Below are 25,775 nucleotides of genomic sequence, written 5' to 3'. Positions count from 1 at the left end.
CTTCAACTCCACAGCCTTATTCTGGGCGCCCAGGACGGCATAAAATTCACTGAGACACACAGTGAAATTAGAAACTGCAAAGAAAATGAACCAGAGTGGTAGAGACATTGAAAAGGAGACCTATAAAAAAACAAGTTTGAAAGAACCGATTCTTTATGGGGGGGGGTATTGGAGGGTGCTTAAGAGACTGTCTTCGAGGTGTTGGAGACATTGTTACATGGAAAATATAACTGTCCACTGAGGCTGACAGACCCGGCACCCGGCACGGCCAGAGCCAAAGAAGAAAGGGGAAGAAATGACAAAATACAAGTGAGGAACCAACGTGGAGCGAGCAGGGGGATGCAGTCTCCAGGAAGTTGCTGGAAAGTTCATGTCCACACTTCCCATACGCATACCCTCGGTGTGCTGGGCCCCCTGGCTCAGCCTGTACCCCGTCTCTTGCTGGGGGCACCAGCTTGCTCGTGGCTCATGGCCCCACGTGTCTTACCCAGGGCAGCTGGGGTTCTTGCTTGGCCCAGTGCATGAAGCAGGGGTTCTCGACCAGAGTCAGTCTTGCCTCCTTGGGGAGCGTTTGTCTGCAGGCATTTTTGGTTGTCACGACTGGGAAGGAGGGGGTGCCACTGGCATCTGGTGAGTCGAGGCCGGGGACGCTGAGAGACATCCTACGACGCACAGGACAGCCCCTGCAACGAGGGATTGTTCGGCCCCAACGTGGGTTAGAAGAGCAGAGCGTGGCAGGGCGGGCTCGCTTCAGGCTCACTGATTTACGCCAAAGCGTTTTCTCTCCCTGCACACCACACCGCGGAACGGAATGGTTGGAAGACTGTTAAACATTTGCTATTCTAAGAAAATGTGTGGATTACATTATAATCATGTGTTTCTTCGCTGTCTGCTATCCTTCGGTTTAAAAATATTTATATTTCTAAATAAGCGACCGACTCTTTGTATAGGGAAAATAACATATGCATTAGCGCTCCAGGGAGTAGGTTGCAGACACCACCTTCCACGCTCCCTCTGCCCAGCTTTTTTGCTGGCCAATTAATCGCTGCATTCACGGACTCCCGAGGCGGTGAGAGTGTGACAGCTGAGACTGAGGCGCAGCACTGGGTGGGGGAATTCCCCAGGGCCCGACACAGGCCGACAGCAAATGGAGGGCTTGCCCTGTGTCGACCAGGCCCCCCCCCCCCCCCCCCCCCCCCGCACAAACTACCGATGTTCGGGAAACCTCGCTGCTTGGTGACTCCGAGAATACACGGCGCTCTCTTGACTTAATAATACATTGCTGTTTCTCAATAATATAAGTATACATTGCACGCGTCCATTTGTAAACGTACAGACAGTCCTGAAATCCAGACAGCGTGAACACACACGCTATGTTTGATCCTTGTATAAATAGCACAGATTTTAATTTTATCCAGTTATGGGTGTCTGGCGCGTGCGCCGATGCTCTGGGCACACTGGTGTGAAATTTAATTTGAGCAGTTAAACACAAGGGCGGAGAGTGCCCGTAAACAGGCACAAACGCGTTTCCAGCCCTCCAGCATTTGGGATGTGAACGGGGAAAGCACCCACATCCTCCTTCTTGTATTACTTTTCCCTTGTGACAGTCAGATTAGGGATGGAAAAGACCCAAATCCCCCACATCTCCCCCACCACCTCCATCGCCCCGAGCGCGGCCTGCGCCTTCTCGTGTGTGAGCGCCTCACGGTTCGCGCTGGCGTTCAGTGAACGAAAGGGTACAGGGGTCTGTGTTCAGATTTGATGTTAGACTAGAGATTCCCTTGGTTTCAGGGAAAGGAAAACTGTCTCCTTGAGAACGTCTTGGAAGGGGGACAGGGATGGTTTTGGAAATGATGGGACATCATGGATTTGCAGTTGGACAGATGAGGGACACAGGTTTCATCCTGGCCAGTGTCAATGTCTATGAGTTTTGAAGAATTACTTAGAGCTCTGTTCCTCGCTTTGCTGATTTGTAAAAAGTGGGAACGACTCCAGCCTCATCGAGTTGCTAGGAAGACACACAGTGGCGGCCCCAGGTGCTGGGGGAATGTCAGTCTCTTGCCCCTAAAGACATCTGTACGTCCACCTGAATACGCTTGGCAGGGAAGGAGGAATGGTTGCTGTGGATAATCATTACTGTTGGCAGAAATGGCCGCCACTTCCTGTTCCTCGCCCCTCCTGGGTCACCTCCATTCAGGAATTACCTAGCTCCTTTCAGCCCGCCCACCCCTATTTATAGGTCCTTCTGGGTATTAAGTACACAAAGAGCTTTTGGTCATAAAAACACCTGCTTGTATCCAGGAATATGTGATTTCGCAGGGTGGCGGGGAGGGTGTTGTCTGTGTGTGCAGTCACGGACCCAGAATCATAAGTAGCAGCAACATTGAATGGGTGAGTTTCTTCTTATATTCCAAAGGAAGAACATCTGCTTACCGTCAGTAAAAACTCCCATCTTTCCATTCAATTTGTCTCCACAGAAGAGCGCGTTGTCCCCATTGAAGTGTGCCGTTCCAAACTGTCAAAATACTTGCAGGGAGTCGTTTTCCGCTGTGATAAGTGTACCTTCACCTGCTCCAGTGACGAGAGCCTTCAGCAGCACATAGAAAAGCACAATGAGCTGAAACCTTACAAATGCCAACTCTGCTACTATGAGACCAAGCACACGGAGGAGCTGGACAGCCACCTTCGGGACGAACATAAGGTACTTGCCGGGGACTCCCCGCCTCCCGCCCTCAGCACACCTGTGGCCAGGGCGGGGCAGCTGAATGTAGTCACACCCACTATGAGCAAGACAGACATGAACTAAAATAACGTTTAAAACGAGGTTCCGTTTTTTTCTATTATAACAGAAAGGTCATTTTAGAAAATTGGAATATATAGATGGGGAGAAGAAAAATCACCCATAACACTACCACCCAGATTGAACCAACTGCTTAATAGTTCAGGTCTCTTTTATGCCCACTCTCCTTTGATTTACATAGTTGTGACGATACTATACATGACATAGTATATGTCCCAGTTTTTACTTAACATTTTAGCAAGGGTATTTTTCCATATTATTTAAACATGTTATCCCAGGGTTGACCAACCTTTTCTGTAAAGGGCCAGATAGTAGTTGTTTTAGACTTTGTGGACCAGTCCCAGTGGCCATGGTAGCTACTCTTTCCTTGTAGCAAGAAAGTCGCCATAGACAAGACATAAATGAATGGGCGTGGTTGTGTTCTAATAAAACTTTATTTGTTGCCCTGGCCAGTTTGGCTCAGCGGTTAGAGCGTCGGCCTGTGGTCCAGAGAGACCCAGGTTCAGTTCCTGCTAAGGGCGTGTACCTCGGTTGCAGTTTGTCCCCGGCCCTGGTTGGGTTGTGCGGGTGGAGGATAAAAAACAAACAAACAAACAAAAAACTTTATTTGCAAACAGGCGAGAGGCTGTGGACCCAGAGTTTCCGGCTTCTGTTCTGCCTGGGGGCCACGCCACCATGTCCCTCAGTGGTGTAGGCCGTTTCTAATATTGTGCCAACTATGAAGCTTTTCCATGGCATCGCTGCGCACATCTAAATGCTAGATGGACTGTACATACGCGTGTTATTTGGGGAGTGGGATTGATGGCCAGATTCATACAGGAAGTAAAAGAAAAGGTTTGTGGGGGGAAATCTTGTTCAAAAGGGCTGCTGATCAGAGGGTAAGATTATGCAGGACAGCTTCCTCGTTTCTCATAGGGCTTATTTCTGTTACATCGGGCGGAGGCAATTGTTTCTGGCTTTGTGTATTGCCAAGTGTAGGGGGCGCTATGATTTCTCTGTGTTTCACAGAAAGAGCCTTTTGAAAGGCTTTCTAATGAACCAAGAAATCCACAATGAGAAGCAGTTCTGATGTCTCCTTTTTCTTTGCTCTGTGTCCTCACTGTGGAAACTCAGGCTGGGCCCTCTTTCCTGGCCTTGCAAATCCACGTGATAATAAAGATTTTGGTTTGAGTCATCTGCACCTAAGGTTTAGCATTTTTCTGGTGGGGTGTTGAAAGAGAAGGTTGAACTTGATCACCACAATTTAAGATCCATCCACAATTTAAGGATCTTAGAGTAACTTCTCTGCATTCACTTTCTAATGCATCTGCCCAAAAATGAAAGCAGAGAAGAAAAGCCTGAATTACCTCACTTAAAAACTTCACTAATCTTTCTTATTCCGACTTCCTGAGCATTTCTGCCCCTGACCTCAAAGGAAAATCACTCACTGATTTCAAACCAAGCTCTCAAATTTATGTGCATGTATCTTATTTATGTAACCTCCTCAGATCTTTTTATTTATCGTCGTATTCAAATCTTCGGGCTGGTATTTTTGGGACAGAGCACACTGGGGAGATACATTCTTCCCTAGTTGTTGCAGGGTAGCCTGTGGGTCATGGGAAACCCAGAGGTCAGAAGCCATGCAGATGTGGAGCAAGAGGCTTCCTGAGCAGGCATGCAGGTCCCGGGCTTGGGGATCTGCATCAGGGAGCTGGGTTGCTCAGGAAACCAGGGACCCAGTTTAGAGTTTTGGGAGCCAAACAGATCTGAGTTTGAACCGTGTCTCCACTATTGACTCTACAACTTGAGCAAGTCACTTCAGTTTCTGTGTCTGTTTTCTGATTTCCAAATGTGAATCGTTACACCTTTCTCAGAAGTTCTGTAAGATTAAATGAAGTCCTGGTACTTCCCACATTTTGAGATCCACTGTGTTCTTCAGTCTGTTTGTGAATTGATTTGTGGTCAAGCGGAACAGCAGTTGCACCTATCAGAAAGGCAGTTATGTTCCTGGAAACCTAAAATGTATGACAAAAATCACCAATTCTGCTCTGCAGTTCAGACACGTCTTTGATGTTATGTTTTTACTTTACCAAGTTGTGTTCTTTAGTTTTATTCTTTCTCGTGGTTGACCAGCTTATTAAGTCCAGTGAGCACTTAATTGAGACTACAGAACTGCCGCTTTCACACAGCTAATGGTTTTCGTCTTTGTCTTGGCTGCTATTTAGTTTATGAGACTCATGCTTGTTACTGATGGCAGCACGATCTTTTTCCCGTTTTTATTCCTTCTCTTCTAACTGATGAGTGCAAAATGCAGTTCACATTTTTGAAATAATTGTCCAAACACTATTTTATAAACAAAGATAGTAGTGCTGCTGAAACTGAATTTTTGATCGACGGTGACGTGCACAATTAGAAATGATCATTCATCAGAGTGAAGGATATACAAAAATCGGATTCCAGCGTTCATGAAAGGGGTGTAGGAGTCTCAGTGTGGGATGTACTGAAGAGAAGTTTGCTAATAATTCAAATGCAAAAGTCAGGGACCATGAGACAAGAACAAGAAACTAAAGGCTTAAGAATTGGAAAGAAAAATAAAATGATTTTTGTTCACAGACAATGGGATCTTTGTAGGCAGAAAAATCCTAAAGGAGCTACTAAAAATGTTACTAGAATATTAGTGAGTGTAGCAGAGTTGCAAGATACAAAATCAGTACACAAAGATCAATGATATCTCTATATGCTAATGATGAACAACCTGAAAATGGAATTTTAAACAGATCGGTTTTATTTATTATACATCAAAAAGAATTAAATACTTAAGGATAAATTTTAACATAAGAGTTGTGAAAGCTGTACACTGAAAACTACAAAATATTGTTGAGAAATAAAAGAACTAAGTTAGCGCAGTATGTACCATACTCATGGATTAGACTCAGTATTGGTAATTCTTCCCAAATTGATCTTACATATTCAGTGTAATCTCTGTCAAAATCTCTGTAGGCTTTGTCCTTTGGTAGAAATTAGCAAACTAATAATAAAATGTACATGGAAATGCGAAGGACCTGGAATAGCCTGACCATTGTGGAAAAAGAACAGAATTGGAGGACTCACTCTTTCTGATCTCAAAACTTGCTGTGCAGCTACAGTAATCACCAGCGTGTGGTGTTGGCATAAGGATGGATGCCACAGGCATCAGTGTGCAGAAGAAAAGGTCTGGAAACAAAGCTTCAGAAATGTGGTCAGTTGATTTGCATCACAGGTAATAAGGAAAGGATCGTTTTTCAACAAGTAGTGCTGAAACAGTTGAACTTCCATATGCAAAATAACGATCATTGACCCTTACCATCACTCCCAACACAAAAATGAAATCAAAGTGGATCGTAAACCTCAAAGAATGAGCTACAAGTAGAAAAGTTGTGGGAAAATAGTAGAAAATTTCCCTTGGGTTAGGGACCCTTTCCTTAGATACCATACAAAACCTATGGACAGTAGAAGAAAAAAGTCAATGAATTAGATGTCATCAGAATTCAATTTTTGCTCTTCAGAAGACATCATTTAGAAAATGAAAAGGCAAGCAACAGATGGGAAGGGAATAGTTGCAAAGTAATTACCTAACAAAGGACTTGAAAAAATATAAAGAACCTTTACAACTCAGTCATCAAAAAATAAACAATTCAATTGAAATGATAAAAAAATCTGAATGGACACTTGACTCATGCCTCCTCAAATGATAAAGTATTCTCACGCTGCTGGGTGGAGTAGAGAGTGGCGTATCCACTTTGGAGCATTTTGGTCATGTGTTTAAAAGTTAAACATACACTTACCATCTGATCCAGCAAGTCTCCTCCCATGTAAAGTTGACCGATAAACAAAATGTGTTTTATATATCCATACGGTGGAGTTACACTGATCATCAGTAAAAAGAAATGAGCGCGTGATACATACAACAACATGAGTGAATGTTTAAAACATCATGTTCAGTGGACAGAAGCCAGACACAAAAGACTACAGATTGTAGGATTCCATTTATGTGAGATTCCTAGAAAGGGCATAGCTGTGATGATGAAGCAGATCAGAGGTAGGCTGGGGCTGGGGATGGGGAGCAGGGATTAACTGCGGAGGGTGTGAAGGAACCTCAGTGACAAGGGTTCTAAGCTAGATTGCACAAACTTATTAAAACTCATTGAACACTGTTCATTTAAAATAAATGAATTTTTTAAAAACAAAAATAGATGAATTTTATAGAAAGGAAAGAAGACCTCAATACCTAAAAGAGGCATGTTTCCCAGGGCTGAACACATAATAGACCCTCAATTATTGTTAATTTCCTTCAGTCTTTTGTGAAGTTGATCCTGAGACAGATTGCAAGATGCCCAAAGATCCATATTAATGTGTAAACCCCCCAAAATAGACGGTGCAGTAATAATAGACTTAGCGATAGGTTCTAAGCTAAGGTTTACTTTTTTCCCCCCAGTTAAGACTTTATTTTGAATGCATTGGCTCATTACATTCTCCACAAATAGCTTTAGGTGATTTTGTGTGATGGAAAGAATCTATAAAAGAAACTAAAAGACATTGTAGTATGCATTTTCCGTCAAAGGGTTTGATCAAATGGAACCAGACATTGAAAGCTGGAGTTCCCAATGCTGCCTGCAAAGCTTATAAACCTCAGGAATGTCTCCAAATATGTCAAGACTGTGCTGGTCACGGGACCAAACACTGGTAACAGCAGGAAGGGTCCTGGACGTCAAACACAGCGTTCCTTTTAAGAACCCAGTTCTCACGTGTGCTGGATTTATGCTGCCATGTTTATCCTCAGAAGCCAAGGTCAAGTAGAAAAGGCATGACACTCAGCACTCTCCTTTTTCAGGTGACATAGAATCTTGTCTTCCGAGACCTTCATCCTTGTGCTAGTGGACAAGGAGCACTGGTGATGTCTTGGAATCCAAAGTAAACAGTGCAGCCTGGCTGGTGTGGCTCAGTGGCTGAGCGTTGACCCACGCACCAAGAGGTCGCCGGTTCCATTCCCGGTCAGGGCACACGCCCAGGTCGTGGGCCCAGTCCCCAGTGGGGGGCATGCAGGAGGCGGCCAATCGATGTTCTCTCTCATTGATGTTTCTACCTCTTTCTTCCTTCCTCTCTAAAAAAAGCAATAAAGAAAAAAAAATTAAGTAAACAGTATAGTTTCTTTAAATTTATTTTTTCATCCTTCTACTTTCTGTGATATTTTGTTATTGTTGTTAATCCTCACCTGAGGACATTTTTTTCCATTGCTTTTTAGAGAGAGTGGAAGGGAGAGAGGTAGAGAGAAACACTGATGTGAGAGAAACACATCAATTGGTTGCCTCCAGGGCCAGGGATCAAACCTGCAACCCAGGTACATGTCCTTGACTGGGAATTGAACCTGAGACCCTTCAGTGCTGGGGCCGGCGCTTTAACCATTGACCCACACCGGCCAGAGCAACTTCCTGTCATTGTTTTTATCTCACTAGATTTTCTAAAAGACAGACTATTATTTCAGTTTCTCCATTCTCCCGCCTACTCCCCCCCAACACGCACGCACGCACGCACACACACACATGCACAACAAAATCATACAAACATAGTGCCATTTATTAGCAATGCTGGTGAAAGTTAAGACAACATTTCTAGGAACCTTGAAGTCATGAGGGAAAAAAAAAAACCAGCATCTTGCGCTTACATTAGAAAAGGAACACATTTTTTAAAGAAAGTTTAACTATATTCAATACCTTGTTAGTGTTCTTTATGGTTCTGAAGTCTCTTTGCTAGTTTAAGGAACATAAAAATATATTATCTCTAACTTAGTTTGCTCGTAAAATTGTCATGTTCAGTATATTAAATTTAGAAGGATAGTCTATTCAGGCAATACACATTCACTAATTTAATTTACTTTGAAATGTTTTTAATTTTTTTATACAAATGGAGCCTCAGGCGGCTGAACTCTGAGGAACTCATCTCTCTTTCTTTTCGCCAGTTTGGGGAAAGCAGCAGAACATTAAGCCCAGGAGGAATCACCAACATTTTAGTTATTCCAATAAAATTGTTCGGCTTTCTGGACCAGAGAAATCCACAGTGGCAAAAACAGTCACAGAGAGCATTTTGTTTCCAGCAAAGGAAATGAGAAGAAACAAAACAAAAGAGACCCTGCCCCCACACCAGATCATAAACACACGTTTGGCCCCCCTTTTTTTTTTATTATTAGTATTACTAGCAGCTTTAGCCTTATCAACCCCAAAGATTTCCGCAAGCTGACGTTTCCTCTAGAGGATGATGTCCGTTCAGCTCTGTTTTCCCTCATGTTAGTCTTGCTTCTTGATTTATCAACCATAGACCCGTTTCTTCATGTATTTTGGAAGACAGAAATCCGAAGTAGATGAGCAAGAGGTGTGCCCGTCTTTCAGAGGGACCTGCCTGGCAGGGCCCTGAGCTGCTGTCCCTCAGGGAGACGTTTGAAGGCACTCGAGCCTGTAACCTTTGAAACCACCCACTACACTCTCCCGTCAGAAGTCGTTGTTCCTGCTTCCAGGCACCCGCAGGACTTGCTTTTTCCTCTGCACTCGACTCGTAGTGAGTCCCTGTCTTGCTGTTGGATGCACTGTTCTTAGATTGGTAACTACATTATTTACCCCTCTTTCCTTCCAAAATCAGATCTAGCGCCCTGCATACAATAAAGGCTCCAGCAGCAGTTTGTTGAATAAACCAATACATGAAATCACTCTTAAAGTAGGACATTTTACGCGTCCTGTCTGTTCCCATCAGCACCGTTGCCTGTGACATCCAGTCCAGGAGACTGGCCACGGCTCGGTGGGCCACCAGCAGAGTCTCTGACTTTCTTAATGATCCCCCTGCTTGGCTGTCTGGAGAGCTTGTGACCAGAGTGATGCTGAGATTCTCCAGATAAGTCGGTGGTGTCTGTTTTGCTAAGACAGACCTGGCAGAAAAACGTGACTTCTGATTCTGCCCCAGTGATTGGAAAAGAAAGTAGTTGCCCTTCTTGGTGACTCTGCTCCATCCCCTTCTGGGTACATCGCCATCTTGTTAGTCTTACTGTTCTTAGAAAGTGTTTTCTTCTGAAGAAAACATCCTCAAAGGTTCTACTTCTCTAACCCATCCAGTTTTACAACAGAGCGTTTTTGGCACTATGCTTTTTCTTCCCTGTATGTAGCCAATGCCATAGGTGATGTTTACTATTTGGTAAATGATGTTACATTTCTATAGGTGATCTGCCTTATAATGGGGGGAGCAGGAACTACATCACCTGAAGATGTGAGTTCTGACCCTGGCTTAATACTTACTTGTTTTGTGTTCCGGTTTCCTTATCTACAAATATAGAAGATGACACATATCTCATGGAATGGTTACGAGAGTTAAAGGATACATAGAAGAATTACTGGCTTAATTTTTAGCACGTGACAGATATTTGGTAGGAATCAAAATCTTTCAGAAAATGTCCAAGTCTATTCTTACATTATTAGCAAACAAGTTTCTATCATGGGATGTACATCTTAAGGCAGTATTATGGATTTCGTTATATTTTATCATCCGCTGTGAGTTTTTATGCTACTGGTGAATTGAAATAACGTTTATGGCGTGTCCGCTGCATGGCTGACCTTACACTCGACACTGAGCACGTCAAGCTAAATAAAGAATCACAGCCCAGCATGTTAAGTGCGTGGTAAAGGTGTCTGTAAAACAGAAGGGCAGGACAGAACAGAGCAAACAGGGTGGCCCAGCTCTTCCCCCACAGAACTTCAATATACTCCGCTGAATATCCTTTCTAGAAGCTTTTACAAGAGCTCTGAGTGAAGTGCTCTCATCTGAGAATTTAAGATTTTGACCTGCACCTTTGACCATTTTCTTGTAAGAAACTAGCGCCACTGCCTTGCAAAGCTCTCCCCCATGGCCGTCCCCCACGTTCCTGTCCTGACTGCCAAGGATGAGCAGAGATCTGCTGGGTAATCCACCGGATCTGTAGGTCAGGGGTCGCAAACTCTGACCCGTGCACCGAATCCGGCCCACCACCTGTCTGCCAACTAAGAATGGTTCTGACATGTTTAAATGGCTGGAGAAAAGCAGGAGTAGTACTTCGTGACACGTGACACTATTTAAAATGTAAATTTCAATGTTTATCGCAGCAGTTGAGTAGCGGTGGGGACTGGGGTTCAGAAAGCCTGAAATACGTGCTTACCAGGCGGTCTCCCGAGAGCTCTGCCAGCCTGTCCTGTGGCCTTTTGAGGTCTTCGCTGTGTGACACCTCAGCTTGTCACTGGGACGGACATTCCTGATGGGAGAGGCCATTTTTCCTTGTTCTCTGGTGTCACTTCCTCCGAAAATACAAAGTTCACTTTGGCCTCTCTCCTTACCACGGCCGTAGAATATTAGGGGCTGTGTTCGTCCTGACTGGGTGTCCCCTGCTGCAGGTACAGAGGTCACGTCGGTAGGAGGGAAACTCTGGAGTGTTAGGTGGGTGTTTCCTCACCCCATGTCCCCCACGTCATGTCTGCTAGGTCATCTGAAGACGTGTGTCCAGTTGCGTTTTTTCATTAACAGGCAAGTTTTTGTCAGTGTTTCTGTAAGACTGGGCTTGCCAACCGAGGACAGTATGAAAATGTTTTACTTGCAAGTGTTTGTAAACCACCTGCTGCTTCTCCCTTGGATGTAAGCCTCCAGCATAGAAACTCTTTCCTCTGCTAGGGATGCGGCCAAACAGTCTGCTGGACGGTTAGAGCCAACACACAGAGACACAGGTGCAGTTGTGAAGCGTGAACATCAGCATGAGCATGGAGGAGTTGGCAGGGTCATCGCTTCAAGGTTAACTTGAAGGGTAAAGCATTTGCTGGTCAATGGCACTTTATCTGACATCCTGTTGGACAGCAGACTTCACCATGACTCTGGGTTAGTGGCATTCACAGGCGCCTTTAGGGTTTGGGGCATTCACAACTTTCACAGGATTAAAGGATCTGCATATCATTTTTTTTTTTAATCCTCACCCGAATATATACCTTTCATTGATAGAAAGAGACATCAATGTGAGAGAGAAACATCGGTTGGTTGGTTGCCTCCTGTATGTGCCTCAGCTGGGGATCAGACCCACAACCTGACTATGAGCCCTGACCGGGATTTGAACCCACCACCTTTCCCTGTGTGGGGTGACGTTTCCACCAGCTGAGTCACACTGGCCAGGCCCTGCACGTAGTTTTACAGTTTGAGTGATTGTGGACTGGAACAATCCGCCCTTCAAAGCCATGTGTCTTCTTTTGCCTTCAAAAGGCTTCAAGGAGCCAGGTTCTAAATCTTAAAACTTTCTTTTGCTCATTTCTTCTCCTGTTGTGGGCCTTCTGGGGAAATGGTAATTACTTCTCATATCCAGAGTAAAAAGTGACTTTCCCTCAGTTTGTCCTCTGTACCATTAAAAAGTTGGTCAGATACTCACCAGTCTCTAGGTCCAGAAAGTGACTTGTATGATCATTCCAGTAGCCAACTTAGAAATACATTAGAGATTCAGTAAATAAAAGCCCAACTCTTTGATCGTCACCCTGTCATGTCACATCTGCAGGGGAGCCTGTAAAATGGAACCCGGGGAAAGGATTACGTACAATAAGGTGTATTACTGCATTTATAACAGCGCAAAGCCAGAACTAGCCAAAGGTACGCTCACATGGGAGCGGTAAGCTATAACGTATCCCTTAATGAAACATTATATAGTGATTTAAAATGCCACTGACACAGAGCATTGATGCCGTGCCAGGCGTGAAAACCGGGGTACGCTCGCCTCTGTCTTAATAACATCGCAGCGATGTAAGTAATCTATGCATAGAAAACAGGCGTGCAGAAATACAATAACTTGTTAACAGTTATTATGATGTATAAGTAGTTGGATTTTAAGTGAGTTTTCTTTCTACTTTCCATGTGAGTGTTTATAGGAAAGAAAAATATATTAAGTTAAAACACAGACATCCAGTAGCCAGGAGGTGAAAGCACCCCCCGCCTGACCTGGACACCGTGCTGCCGCCCAGTCGGTGCAGAGGTGCCTCCTGGAGTCTGCAGTTGGGGCGGGGCTGGGGTGGGGGGCCCCGGCCATAAACAGCCCTGAGTGGGGTGAATCACGAAAGGGGAGCTTAGGGTGATGTAGAAGCACTGAGCAAGGACATTTAATCAAGGAGGAGTTTAGAGAGGGCCCCCTGTGACTTTGGAGCGCGGCTGGAAGACAGAAGTCGCCGCACGAAGGAGGCAGGCTGGAGAAGATTCCAGACAGGAGACACGTGCACAGGGCGAGGCACAGCCAGGAGCCTGTCAGGTGCCAGGAGGCTCAGTAAGGGCAGGGCGGTGGGGGCCAAGGGGTGTCAGCCTGGAGAAGGGGGGCCGGGATCTGATGATCACCAGCCCCGCAGATCTCAGTAAGAAATGAGGATTTTATCCTCAGGGCAAGCAGAGACTGCCACGCACAGATTTAAATTCTTTAAAGATCACTCAGACGGCGCTGGAAACCAGCAAGGAGGGAGGGAGGAGACATGGCAGTGATCCAGGGCAGAGACCGGGCCCAGAGATGCAGCAAGGAGCCTGTTGTATTAAGATTAATATTGGATTGTTGATCTGGGGATTGAAAGTAGAGGAAGAACCCAACACGACGAAGAGTTCTCCTTTGAAAATCTTCTAATTACATGGCAAAAATGTTAGTTTTTCCTTATAAATCTTTTAATTGCATAGCAAACCTTTTAGAAATCTTCAGGACAATGGAATCCTGGGTCAACCTCAGATGACTGTCGGACCATGACAATGTCTTGTACTCTCAAAATTGTGCAGAATCCAGACATGTTAAGAGTGTCCAGGGAAGGGGAAGGGAAAAGCGTTTAGTTTGGTGCCAGGCCTTCTCTCCCCGGGAGCTCCCCGAGAAGCCGGCGCTGCAGCCTGGTACAGGGCCTGGCACACACAGGCCCTCAGGAGGCCCTTGTGGGCTGAGTGAGCGACTCAGCGGAAACTCACTGGATTAAACAATGTGGGGATTCCCTTTTGGCCATTCCTGCTTTCGTTATTTTTGCTTCCTGGCGTCGGTCCACGTCTCATGCCCCTTCTACACACCTCCAGGTGCCCTGGCTGAAGGGGGCCAGAGAGGCTGCCTTGCAGGTACTGGTCATCGAAAAGGTGTTTCTTCATACGTATTTCAAAGTTAGGCAGATTGGAATCCTCCCTTTTCCTTAAAAACGGGCAACCCAGAAAACTTTTCTTCAAATATTTGTTATAAATGCTATTTGGTTAAAATATAGACTTTGTGGCTAAACATAACTTCATAAATATGCATTTACAGTGCTTATCATACGCCTTTCCAAAAGCCAGAAATGGAAAAGGCCACGTTCCCAGAAGGGGGACGGAAATGGCATTTGGGGAAACTATTGTGTTGCAGGCACTGTGCTGACCCCCACTTTTAGAAATGAGGACATTTATGTTGAATAACTTCCCAGGGTCTGAGTAATGGCAAACCCCAAACTTGAACTTTGGTCTGTCTGACTTCAAAGCTCTTGCCCATTGTGCCTCCACCCCACTTATTCAACGTTATGAACGTGAATTAGGAGAAGTTCTTATAGGTCTGTGGGACTGAGCCTTGTGGGTGAATCCCTGGCTAGGAGGGGGCTACAAGCTAAAGCACGTTGGAGACTTGCTGTCAACTCTCAGAGGGGAGGAAAGAAGGGGAAAGATTCTGACCTGACTTCCTCCTCCTCACTTTATGAACTTTTGCAACTTTTTCTAACAAGCAAGAGAACTTGCCATCCCCTAGTGTTTGGCGCTGAGTTCCACCCAGACGTCAGGTCCACCCTCGGGTTGCACTGTGGGAAACCAACAAAAGTAACTGCATTCCTGGACTCCGTTGTTACAGTTAGGTCGATGTGTTGCTTCTCTGGCTTCCAGAGAGCTTTTACCCTGGGTGTTCTTCCTCTTTTTATTTTTTATTTATTTATTTTATCCTCACCTGAGGACATTTTCTATTTTTTGTTTAGGTAGAGTGGGAGGGGGAGAGAGAGAGAAAGAGAGAGAAACATTGACGTGAAAGGGACACATCGAGTGGCTGCCACCCGCACAACCAACCAGGGCCGGGACAAACTGCAAACGAGGTACGCACCCCTAAGGGGAACCGAACCTGGGTCTCTCTGGACCACAGGCCGACACTCGACCGCTGAGCCAAACCGGCCAGGGCTCTTCCTCTTTTTAAATGCTCCCTCTTCCGTAATGTGGCTGGGATGACAGGAAGCCTTTTCGGAGGACGGTGTTGGCCCTGGTGCTCCGTGTCTCTCTCACATCGTCACAGTTGGTGGTGCTGTTCCCAGCTGCCAGGCACATGGACTTGGTGGTGCTCAGCACATCTTTGTTCCAGTCTGTCCCAGAGAATGTTGGAACTGTCTTGTAACTTCTCCCTCTCCTCTCCTGTTTCCTTATTCCACTCTGGAAACCCGCCTTGGAATCCAACTGGTGTCTGCCTTCCCTGCCCAACTACACTGTGGGCCTCTGGAGGCCAGACCGGGTCACAGTCCCTTTGTGGGCCCCACCCCCTCCCTCCAGTGGGGGGTTGCAGCACCTGCAGTGGAGGGTAGCTCATCGCTGTGTGTTGGCTGGAGTCATTTTGCCGACTTGTCCTGGGCTCACCTGTCTTTCCTGTTCATCCTATGCATGCCTTGAAGAGGTTCTGAAAGTAGATTCAGGAAGAAGGTGAACTCTGCCGCTGTTGATAGGAGAACCCCAAACAGAACATCATCACAGAGTTTTCTAATGCGGTTTATCTCCCTGGGATGACGTTTTGAGGAAAGTTTGGATTTCCACATTATTCTATCCGCATTTTACATAAACCAAAATCAGCCCTAGTGAACACTTTCAAAGGGTTTCTTAGGGTTTGTTCAGCTAGACTTTCCTCGGATAATCCCAACCTTGATAAGCAGGCTGTGGCCCGCTCCAAACCCAGTGGAGACGCAGCGGTAACAACACCGGCTGCCGCTGGCCCTGGATTCGGAGGCGAGTAGTTGGCGCTGGTCCGCGCCGGGGCAACCCCCGCCCCACCGGTGGCATCTCAGTGGGAGGTTTTCAGGATACTTAGAGCCTCTTCCCCTCCAGGAGTATCTGAAACATGGGTAGCTCACACAAGTTACTTCTTTGAATTCAACTCAAAACCTGCTTACTGGGCACTCCTCTATTCCCCCAGCTCTGTGACACTTTTGCTTTCTGGCTGATGGTAGCTCGCATTCCTGGGGAAGTTCGGTAAGGAAGGCCCAGTGTGCTTGGGCACTGGTGGTGGTCCGTCCTGGCTCCAAAACAGTCACAGAAAAATGACACTGAAGAGGTCTGTGCCCCGGGGTGAGCCCCCTGCGGTCCGTGGTTCGTCCTCCCAGCGTGTGTTTGGGCCTCTTTCAGGTGAGCCGGAACTTTGAGCTGGTCGGGCGGGTGAACTTGGATCAGCTGGAGCAGATGAAGGACAAGCTGGAGAGCTGCAGCAGCGAGGACGAGGACAAGGAGGACGAGATGAGCAGCAAGGCTGATGACAGAGGTTAGTCTCCTCCCTGCCCTCCGCGTCCCAGATGGCAGCCAGCACGTCCGCGGGGAGACAGGGAGGCGGAGGTTGTTGTGGGAATCACAGAAGGAAGGCGCAATCCTTCTTAGTTAAGTAGCAGAACAGACGGACTCAAGAAGCATGTTAGGGGCCATGGCTTGTAAATTGTTACCAGCTTTAGAAACTCCAAGGAAAACAGGCCTTTTTCTCTCTCGCTATAGTTTGTTTATTAAAAATATATAGTGATTTGTTGTGCATCGAGAAAACGGGTGTCTTTGGAAGAGAATAAGGACTGGCAGACACTACAGAGCCATCAGGGAATGTAAACGGACCCCCGAGGAACGCTTATGTACGCTGGGGCTGTGGGGGCTGCCGGGACGAATCCTGAGCCCGTGTCCTCGGCGTGGCCCTCCCCAAACCTTGTTGCTGGTTTTGACTAAACCAATAGCTTTCACTGGGTCGTGTGTTTACAGGGGACACAAGGCAAGGTCTCATGGAATGTTTATGCTGTTTTTCCTACTTCTTCTTAGTCTATAATTATCTTCAAAATGAAGTTTTACAAAAGCGTATGTAGTTCTAGACACCCATCTATCTGATCTGAAGTTGGTTCTCTAGCTGTTCAACAAAGGATACTGTGGAAACCCCAAGGTGGTGCCTGTGAGCACGCGGGTTGAAGTAAGTTACTGGGTCACTGCGGACTGAGCAAAAGCACACGGAGGATGTAAGCACGAGGAATAAGCGCTGTAGGTGCCGCAGTGATGAGCGGGATGGCGCTAGCTGCCGTTGTTGAGCGCCGTCGTGTGTCAGGCCCTGTTGGTTCCCGGGAAACCTTTTCTTCAATCTCATGCCATGGAGAGGGGTCTGCAGCTGGCTTTCCTAGATTTGACTCTCAGTTCTGCTACTGGCTATATGAAATTGGGTAAATTATTTTAACTCCTGCATTCATCAATAATATTATCACCTACCTCCTAGGGTGGTGTAAAGTTTGAATGAGATATCACAGAAGACATAAACAAGATCCTGAAACATAGTAGTAAATGATCATTTATAAACACCTAATAAATGAAAATTCTGCAATGTAAGGTGGTATTGTTGTTTTACAAATGGGGAAATAAAGGCCCAGAAAATTTAGGAACTCATTCAAAGTTCAAAACAAACACTATAGGGTGACTTTAGTCTTCTGGCTCCAAAGCAAGATCCCTTTTACACCACAGCCCCCTTACACAACAACCCCCTTACACCACAACCACTTACACCACAGCCCCCTTACACCACAGCCCCCTTACACCACAGCCCCCTTACACCACAGCCCTTTTACACCACAGCCCTCTTACACCACAGCCCCTTTACCACAACCCCCTTACACCACAACCCCCTTACACCACAGCCCTCTTACACCACAGCCCTCTTACACCACAACCCTCTTACACCACAACCCCTTTACCACAACCCCCTTACACCACAACCCCCTTACACCACAGCCCTTTACCACAACCCTCTTACACCACAGCCCTTTACCACAACCCCCTTACACCACAGCCCCCTTACGCCTCAGCCCCCTTACTCCACAGCCCCCTACGCCCCCTTACCACACACCCCCTTACCCACAGCCCCCTTACACCACAGCCCTTTACTCCACAACCCCCTTACACCACAACCCTCTTACTCCACAACCCCCTTACTCCACAGCCCCCTTACTCCACAGCCCCCTTACACCACAGCCCCCTTACTCCACAGCCCCCTTACACCACAGCCCCCTTACACCACAACCCCCTTACACCACAGCCCCCTTACGCCTCAGCCCTCTTACGCCACAGCCCCCTTACGCCTCAGCCCTTTACCACAGCCCCCTTACGCCACAGCCCCCTTACGCCTCAGCCCCCTTACGCCACAGCCCCCTTACGCCACAGCCCTCTTACGCCACAACCCTTTACCACAGCCCCCTTACGCCTCAGCCCCCTTACGCCTCAGCCCCCTTACGCCACAGCCCCCTTACGCCTCAGCCCCCTTACGCCTCAGCCCCCTTACGCCTCAGCCCCCTTACGCCTCAGCCCCCTTACGCCTCAGCCCCCTTACGCCACAGCCCTCTTACGCCACAGCCCCCTTACGCCACAACCCTCTTACACCACACCCCCTTACACCACAGCCCCCTTACGCCACAGCCCCCTTACACCACAACCCTCTTACGCCACAACCCCTTTACCACAACCCCCTTACGCCACAGCCCCCTTACGCCACAGCCCCTTACGCCACAGCCCCCTTACGCCCAGCCCCTTACGCCACAGCCCCCTTACGCCACAGCCCCCTTACGCCACAGCCCCCTTACACCACAACCCCTTTACCACAACCCCCTTACGCCACAGCCCTTTACCACAACCCCCTTACACCACAACCCCCTTACACCACAACCCTCTTACACCACAACCCTCTTACACCACAACCCCTTTACCACAACCCCCTTACGCCACAGCCCCCTTACGCCACAGCCCCCTTACGCCACAGCCCTCTTACGCCACAGCCCCCTTACGCCACAGCCCCCTTACGCCACAGCCCCCTTACGCCACAGCCCTTTACCACAGCCCCCTTACGCCACAGCCCCCTTACGCCTCAGCCCCCTTACGCCACAGCCCCCTTACGCCTCAGCCCCCTTACGCCACAGCCCCCTTACGCCACAACCCTCTTACGCCACAACCCTCTTACGCCACAGCCCTCTTACGCCACAACCCTTTACCACAGCCCCCTTACGCCTCAGCCCCCTTACGCCTCATCCCCCTTACGCCACAGCCCCCTTACGCCACAGCCCTCTTACGCCACAGCCCTCTTACGCCACAGCCCCCTTACGCCACAACCCTCTTACGCCACAGCCCTCTTACGCCACAACCCTTTACCACAGCCCCCTTACGCCACAGCCCCCTTACGCCACAGCCCTTTACGCCACAGCCCCCTTACGCCACAACCCTCTTACGCCACAGCCCTCTTACGCCACAACCCTTTACCACAGCCCCCTTACGCCTCAGCCCCCTTACGCCACAGCCCCCTTACGCCACAGCCCCCTTACGCCTCAGCCCCCTTACGCCACAACCCTCTTACACCACAACCCTTTGGACAGTGACATGTTCCTTGAAGGGAATTTGACCCTGAATTCTGTCAATTCTGTGGCCTTACAGTACATTTTTACAAAATGTCATTGTTTTTCCTCCTTGGTCAGTGTGCAGCCTGAGGAGTATTTGGTGGCCATCTCCCTCGGAGATTCTCCCTGTTTTCTTCCTGACCTTCTCCCACCCCCACCATGACACAGTGGCAGGTGACCACAGGTTTGCCAAGTGGGGGTCCACTCTGGCCCCTGAACCCCCAGCTAAGACAACAGCAGGGACTGCCAGCCTGCCCGTGGTAACCTGAACAATCAGTGGACAGAGGAAACGCCTTCACCATGGAGGTTGATTAGCATTTATTAGTAGGGGCCATGCTCATCCACTTCCTCCATGGTCAGTGGCTGTGGTCTGAGACGCATGGTTTCCCTTCCCCTTTTTCACTACTCCTCCAGTATGTCCTTGGATGAATTCCTTAGCATCTTGCCCCGCCCCCGAGTTCTCTGGAAAGGGGTCCCTCTGGCAGAGAAGAGGCTCCTCCTGCTTCCTGTGCTCTGTGCCCTGCCGCCTCTGCCGAAGTCCAGGACTCCTCACCGGAGCCTCGACTTCTGAGTCTTCAAAGCTGCGCACATGTGATTTTAGTGGTGATATGCATTGCAGAGGCAAGAACCCCTTTGAGACCTCCCCTGTGACTGTTCCAAAGTAAAAGCACAGAAAAGGCGGCGTCAGATGTGGGGCACCAGGCAGAAGCTCCTCTGCTTGCCCGGCCGGCCGCCCCTTCATCGGATCGGAGCGCCTCTCACTGGAGGGAGCCTCACAGGCGTGGGCCTGAACCTCGGGGAGGGACAAGAATTGGGGTGGAGAAGCTTGTCTTTCTCAGTGGGTCGGGGATCTACGGGAGGAACTTCTAGTAATGCTAACGGAAATCACAAGCCTACACCTTCCCGTCTCCTCCTGGCCCTCGAAAGCACAGCCCCTTTGTCTCGCCTCCTCTGGACCCGCTTTTCACCCTCTAGGTAGATCCCTGCCAGCAGGAAGAACCGCCACAATAGCCCGGGGGTGTTTTTGCCAGGCTGCCTGTCTTCTAGCCCAGAGAGTGGGAGGTGCTTCGGCAGCTCCCCGATGGAGAGCTATTTGATGTGTGACAGGTAATGATTGGCCGCCTCCTCGGAGGCTGAAACAGCAGGAGCCATTGGAAAGAACAGATGAGTGGTTTCATGTTTCCTGAGGGTACAGGCGCACATGTGCCAGGAGCATGCCCCTCGTTGGCGCTCGGTTCAGGGGGCTCACCTCCTCGTAGTTACCCCGTTCCCGGCGTCCTTTCCCGACACCAGAACTGTAGAGAGGCCCGGCTGGCCACACTGCAGGTGCTGCCTACAAAGCTCGGAGGGGATTTGAAAGGGAAGAAACCAGGCATGAAGAAATCAAAATTACCCCGGCAGGCCCCTCCCCACCCCCTCTCATTATGCGGTTGGGAGGAGTCAGGAAGGCATTCTGTTGATTTCTTGCCCAAGATAATCCCCGCTAAGAAATTAATGCGTGGAGCAGATGGTGCTGTCTCATTTCCAATGAAAAGAATCAAGGAAGATAGTCTGTGCAATTATTTTTAATGGCTGCTGTGGTGATCTTCTTAATTTGTGAGAAAATGTTTCATCTTTTGTTAAAACTGGCCCCATTCACGTAGCTTTTTGTGCTGAAGATTAAGGCAGCACGGAGATACCTATCCTGTGAGCGTCATCCTGCGGGTTTTATTAGCTGGCATATTTAAACCAGGAGGCATCTTGGGTAGCGTCTTGTACGTGCAGGTGGCGAGGGAGCCAGTCTGTGGGGATGGCCAGCCTTGCCCTGTCTGCTGCCCTCTCTCTGCGGCGTGGCTGCAGAACAGTCTGGGTCCTGCGGTTATGACCCACGGGAAATGACCCGCTGTGGTATAATGGAAGACATATGGGCTTGGGACTCAGGATCCCACAAAGGCCATAGAAACGCCCATCTTTGAGTGTGCCAGGAGGAGTGGTCTGTAAACAATTAGCCACCCAACCCGTTTATGGGACCTCTAACATGTGCCCAGCACCATGGAGGACACAAAGACGACGGCAGTGAATGTCTGATGTCTACAGCACACCTGACCCAAAATGTCTGTATGTCCCCACATTCCTGGATTTCACCGGCTGAGGAGTAGATGCCGGGCAGCTGGCCAGGCTCCCTCCTCAGCCAAGGACATGCTTTCTTTTATGCTGGCCTCCCGTGGTCCAGCATTCGCGCTCATGCAAGGTTCCTTGCTTGTCCTTCCCATTCAGTGCTCGGAGCACCCTCGGAGGTGTTGATTATGACATCCCTGACAGGTGACCGAAAGTCGTGAGTCAGGCAGGAATTCTCCCCGGGAGGGCTTGAAACTGTGAGGTCTGCGGGTAACCTGGTCCAGTGCTTTCGGGAACCTGTATTCTTTTTGTATCGAGCAAAGTCAAACTTGTGTCAAATAGAAAATGAATAGGTGCTAAACGGTGAGGCACTGATAGACCATCACAGAGGGCGAGATTCGGCAGAAGAAAATGCTGTTGGAATGACGCAGGTGGTCGGTGATAGAAGCAGCTGCAGAGGTGAGGCATGGGCACGCCGGGGCCGGGGACCAGGACCAGTGGTCGAAGGCCATTCCGGGAGCACCCCAGGTGCAAAGCCGCTAGGACAAAGAGCAGAGAGAGTGGTTTCTCCGGGGAAGGAAGGAAGGAAGGTGGGCAGGTTTCCTTGTAAGTGTTGCGTAAGTCTCCCACCTCCTGACAGCTCGCAGGTAACACTGATTCCGCTTTCTCCTTCCAGATCTGATGGGATTTGCAGACCGCGGGGCTGCCATTAACACTCAGAAGCGCTTTCCATGTGAATTCTGTGGACGGGCGTTTGCGCAGGGCTCTGAGTGGGAAAGGCACGTGCTGAGACACGGCATGTAAGTGGAGCCCTCCCGGAACGCCTTTGCCAGAGTGTGAGGTGGTAGGGAGGCCAGGTTCTTTTTGTTTGTTTGTGTTGTGTTTTGGTTCCCCTGCTGATACCCAGACCCCTCTGTCACATTTCCGGGCATGGGCGGAGAGACAGAGTCAGGAGCTAGGTTTCTCCTTTTCTGTTTGTTTTTAAAACGGTCCCCCAGACACCAGTCACATGAAAAACCATCTTCGATACGAATGACGAATCCCGCTCAAACCCTCGCGTACGAGTTTTGCGCTTTCTCCGGCCAGTGTCCCTTCAGCGTTCATTAGCGTGACATTCTCTGATAGAGCGCGGACCGGGGTCAAAGATCTGGCTTCTGTTCCTGCCTCTGATGACTCACTCCCTGAGTGGCCTTGAACATTCCCACGCACCTCTTGGTGCCCCAGTGCTCTGCCTCGGTCGGGGACAGAGCCAGCTTCTGCCTGCCTCCCAGGTAGGTGGGAGCATACCTGTAAACCACCTGTAAGACCCTTGAACTGAAACTGTCCTCTGCACGCGACACTCACAGTCCACCAGGCACGGAACCTCGGTCCTGTTAGCAGAAAATGCCCCTGAAACCTGAAGCATCTGAACTTCAGAGACTCTAAGTTAGCTTCCCAGCGCATCCTCGGGTTTTTGCCTTCTGTTCACGTCTATGATTTGTTTCAGGACTTGTCCATTAAACCTTCAGTACCTAGGCTGCTCTTCATAAACATAGCCACTCTCCCAGTCCGGCTCCCGTGATGAGTGTGAGCATAAGGCAGTGCTTGCTGTTACCACTTACAACTTCACACTGTTCCCAGCAGAGGAGGGAACATAAAACAGTTACATTCATCCGGAAACAGCACATGATGTGATCAAAACATAGTACAACAATGGGTATTTTTGTAGGTTCAAATACCAGACAAACTTGACCAAAGCACAGCACGTACCAAGGATAAGTCGCTCACAGTCCAGTCCTACCTTCTTGGCATCTGTTCCGAGGAAACCCCGAGGCCTTCTTAGGACCAGGGAAATAAGGATGTGAGACTTTTTTTTTTCGTTTAATTAGGAGAAAATATGTACTCACCTGCCTCTTCCATCCATGTTTTTCAGGGCGCTGAATGACACCAAGTCAGTGAGCAGAGAAGAAATCCACCTAAAAGAGAGTGTGCAGGACAGTATCCAGATGCCCTCTATAGAGGAAAAGGAAGATGACGAGGCAATCGGGCTAGACTTTCCCCTAAAGAGCGAGACAGTAGCCATCTGTGTAGTAGCTGCTGACAGATCTCTCCTGGAGAATGCAGAGGCCAAAAAGGAATAAGCGTTGGGTGAAGTTCTGAGTCACCCCTTACTTGAACCGTGATGAAAAGTGGGCGGGCCAGCTTGGGCTGACAAGTGGGGGACAGAAAAGAGAAGACAGAACAAAGCTGCTTTTTAGGACTGAACAATCTATTTTCAAAGCACTGGTACCTGTGTGAGTGAGTATATAAATTAAAGTTATTTAAATGGTTGGAATATGTGGCTCCTTTTCCATCACTACGTCTTTCCTTCCGGATCTTCATCGTGGAAGTCTCGTTTGTCGCGGAATAGAAGCACCTCCCAGGCGCGGCGTGCTCCGGGGTGGTCTCGGACAGTCTGTGGGAACAGAAGCTCCGTGGCCGTGGAAGACTTCTTAGGGGAACAACTTTTTTGACGCACAACTTTCAGCGCGTTTTTCTAGTTTTAATACCTTAAGCTTTTTCAAGACCTAACTGCAGCCGCTTTGGGAAAAAAAAACAAACAAAAAAAACGAAACAAAACAAAAAAACAACAAAAATACAAAAACAGAAAACAAAAAAACTGCTTTGCATAAAACAGTCACCTGTTTCCTAGTACCTCAAACTTAACCAAGGGAATTCTCTGCATTTGTCAGTACTACCTGTCGTCGCCGTGGTTAAATGTAGAGAGAACTGCTGGGCCAGATGGTGAATGGAGAAAAAAAAAAAACAGAGTTTTAAAGAAAGGAACACACATTGTGCTTAAAATCCCCACGTGGGTTTTATTTCTTAAAATACTGTGATTTTTTTAATTATTTTAGTAAAAAACAAAACAAAAAAAAGAAACAGACTTTAATTATTAGATAACTGTTTGTGAAATGTCATCCTTTATTCCAGGTAAGCTGTTTATTAGTGTACAACTATAATTTAGAATTTGGTAGATTCATGCGAGCTAATTTTTAAGGTGACTGTGGAGTTTCATTTGCCACATGTTCATTTTCTATCAGTTTGAGTGTTACAAACACAGCACAATTCAGTTTTTCATATCAATTGTTTTTCGTGTGTGTGTGTGTATGTTGTTACTGTTTTCATTTGGGGCAAGGGAGATTAGTTTTTGTGTGAATAGGAATGTTTTTGTTTTGTTTTTTTTATTTTAAACATGGAAATAACAAAGAAGTTAACTTTTTTTTTTTTTTAATTTAACTAAAGAACCAAACTTTTCGGCACAGCTATGCAGCTTGTGGGCCAGATGAGGAAGTCCTCTTCACCCTTTCGTTGCTTGTCAAATGAACACATTATCCGTCTCACACAAATACTTTCTGTTAGGATGGGCTGGCTTTTGTGTGTGATTTGAAATCTGTGTTTTGTTTTTGTTTTGCATTGTGTTTTGGGGGGTTCTCATTTAATTTGGGGGTTAAGGGATCCCATCCCTTTGGTGAGAATGGACATGAAATACGTCCTACAAGGAGCCTGGAGAACTACTTTTTGTTTGTTTGTTTAAATCTAGCTGCCAGCTGCCCTGTTTCCCCAACTTAGCTTTTTCAGGAGGGAGCAGCTTAGACTAAATCTACGTCTACATTTATAATATGTTCTGATTGTGAACAGAGAGTTTGCGTTCCAAAAAGTAGAAAAGAACTTTCCTTGAAGCCTAGGTTTTAGAAGCCTGTGTGCTTGCGTGCTTGGATGTGTGTGTTCTCGTGTGCGTGTGTGGGTGGATGTGTGGGTGTGTGTGGGTGTGTGTGTGAGTCCTTTGGTTTTCATGTTTTGTTTTTTTTTACTTGGAAGGGTTGGGGGAGGGGGAGGGAAGGAAGGGAAGGGAATTGCTGAGATGACAGTGTCCCACATAGCTTCAAATAAAATCCATGGAAAGATATTGCATTTGTGGAATAAGTGCTTACTTGAAAAGCATGTTTTTCTTTTATTTTCTTGCTGTTAAGAATTTTTATTTGTAGGGCATTTATTTTAATTTAATTTTTTTTTTTTTAGGGATGAGGGCCATCATGTGGAAACCAGAAAATGGGGAAAGTGTGAACTATCTAAACAAAGATTCATTTTGTGTTTATATTTGTTTTTAATTGGCCTCATTTCAAATGTATTAAACAGTTCCATACCTGGATTGGGTGTTTGTAATGGTTACCAAAAAAGAACAAAACAAAAAAAGA

General features: G+C 47.6%; 1 protein-coding gene across 2 annotated transcripts in view; it reads left to right on the top strand.

Moving 5' to 3' along the window:
* The window catches only part of ZNF462 (zinc finger protein 462), a 140,660-nt gene extending 116,464 nt beyond the window's left edge, over positions 1-24,196 (top strand). Inside the window, exons 10-13 of one of the 2 annotated variants that reach the window (XM_036261520.1) lie at positions 2,478-2,701; positions 16,196-16,328; positions 22,235-22,358; positions 23,471-24,196. In XM_036261520.1, coding sequence (XP_036117413.1) covers positions 2,478-2,701; positions 16,196-16,328; positions 22,235-22,358; positions 23,471-23,678 — 689 coding nt within the window. In that variant the 3' untranslated portion in view covers positions 23,679-24,196. The remainder of the gene's footprint in view (positions 1-2,477; positions 2,702-16,195; positions 16,329-22,234; positions 22,359-23,470) is intronic. The other variant, XM_036261521.1, reaches the window with a different exon arrangement.
* The last annotated feature ends 1,579 nt before the right edge of the window (positions 24,197-25,775 follow it).

This window comes from Molossus molossus, unplaced genomic scaffold (assembly GCF_014108415.1).
Source record: "Molossus molossus isolate mMolMol1 unplaced genomic scaffold, mMolMol1.p scaffold_m16_p_14, whole genome shotgun sequence".
NCBI lineage: Eukaryota > Metazoa > Chordata > Mammalia > Chiroptera > Molossidae > Molossus > Molossus molossus.
Note: the sequence above shows the minus strand (reverse complement) of the source record. Positions and strands in the feature narration are given on the sequence as shown.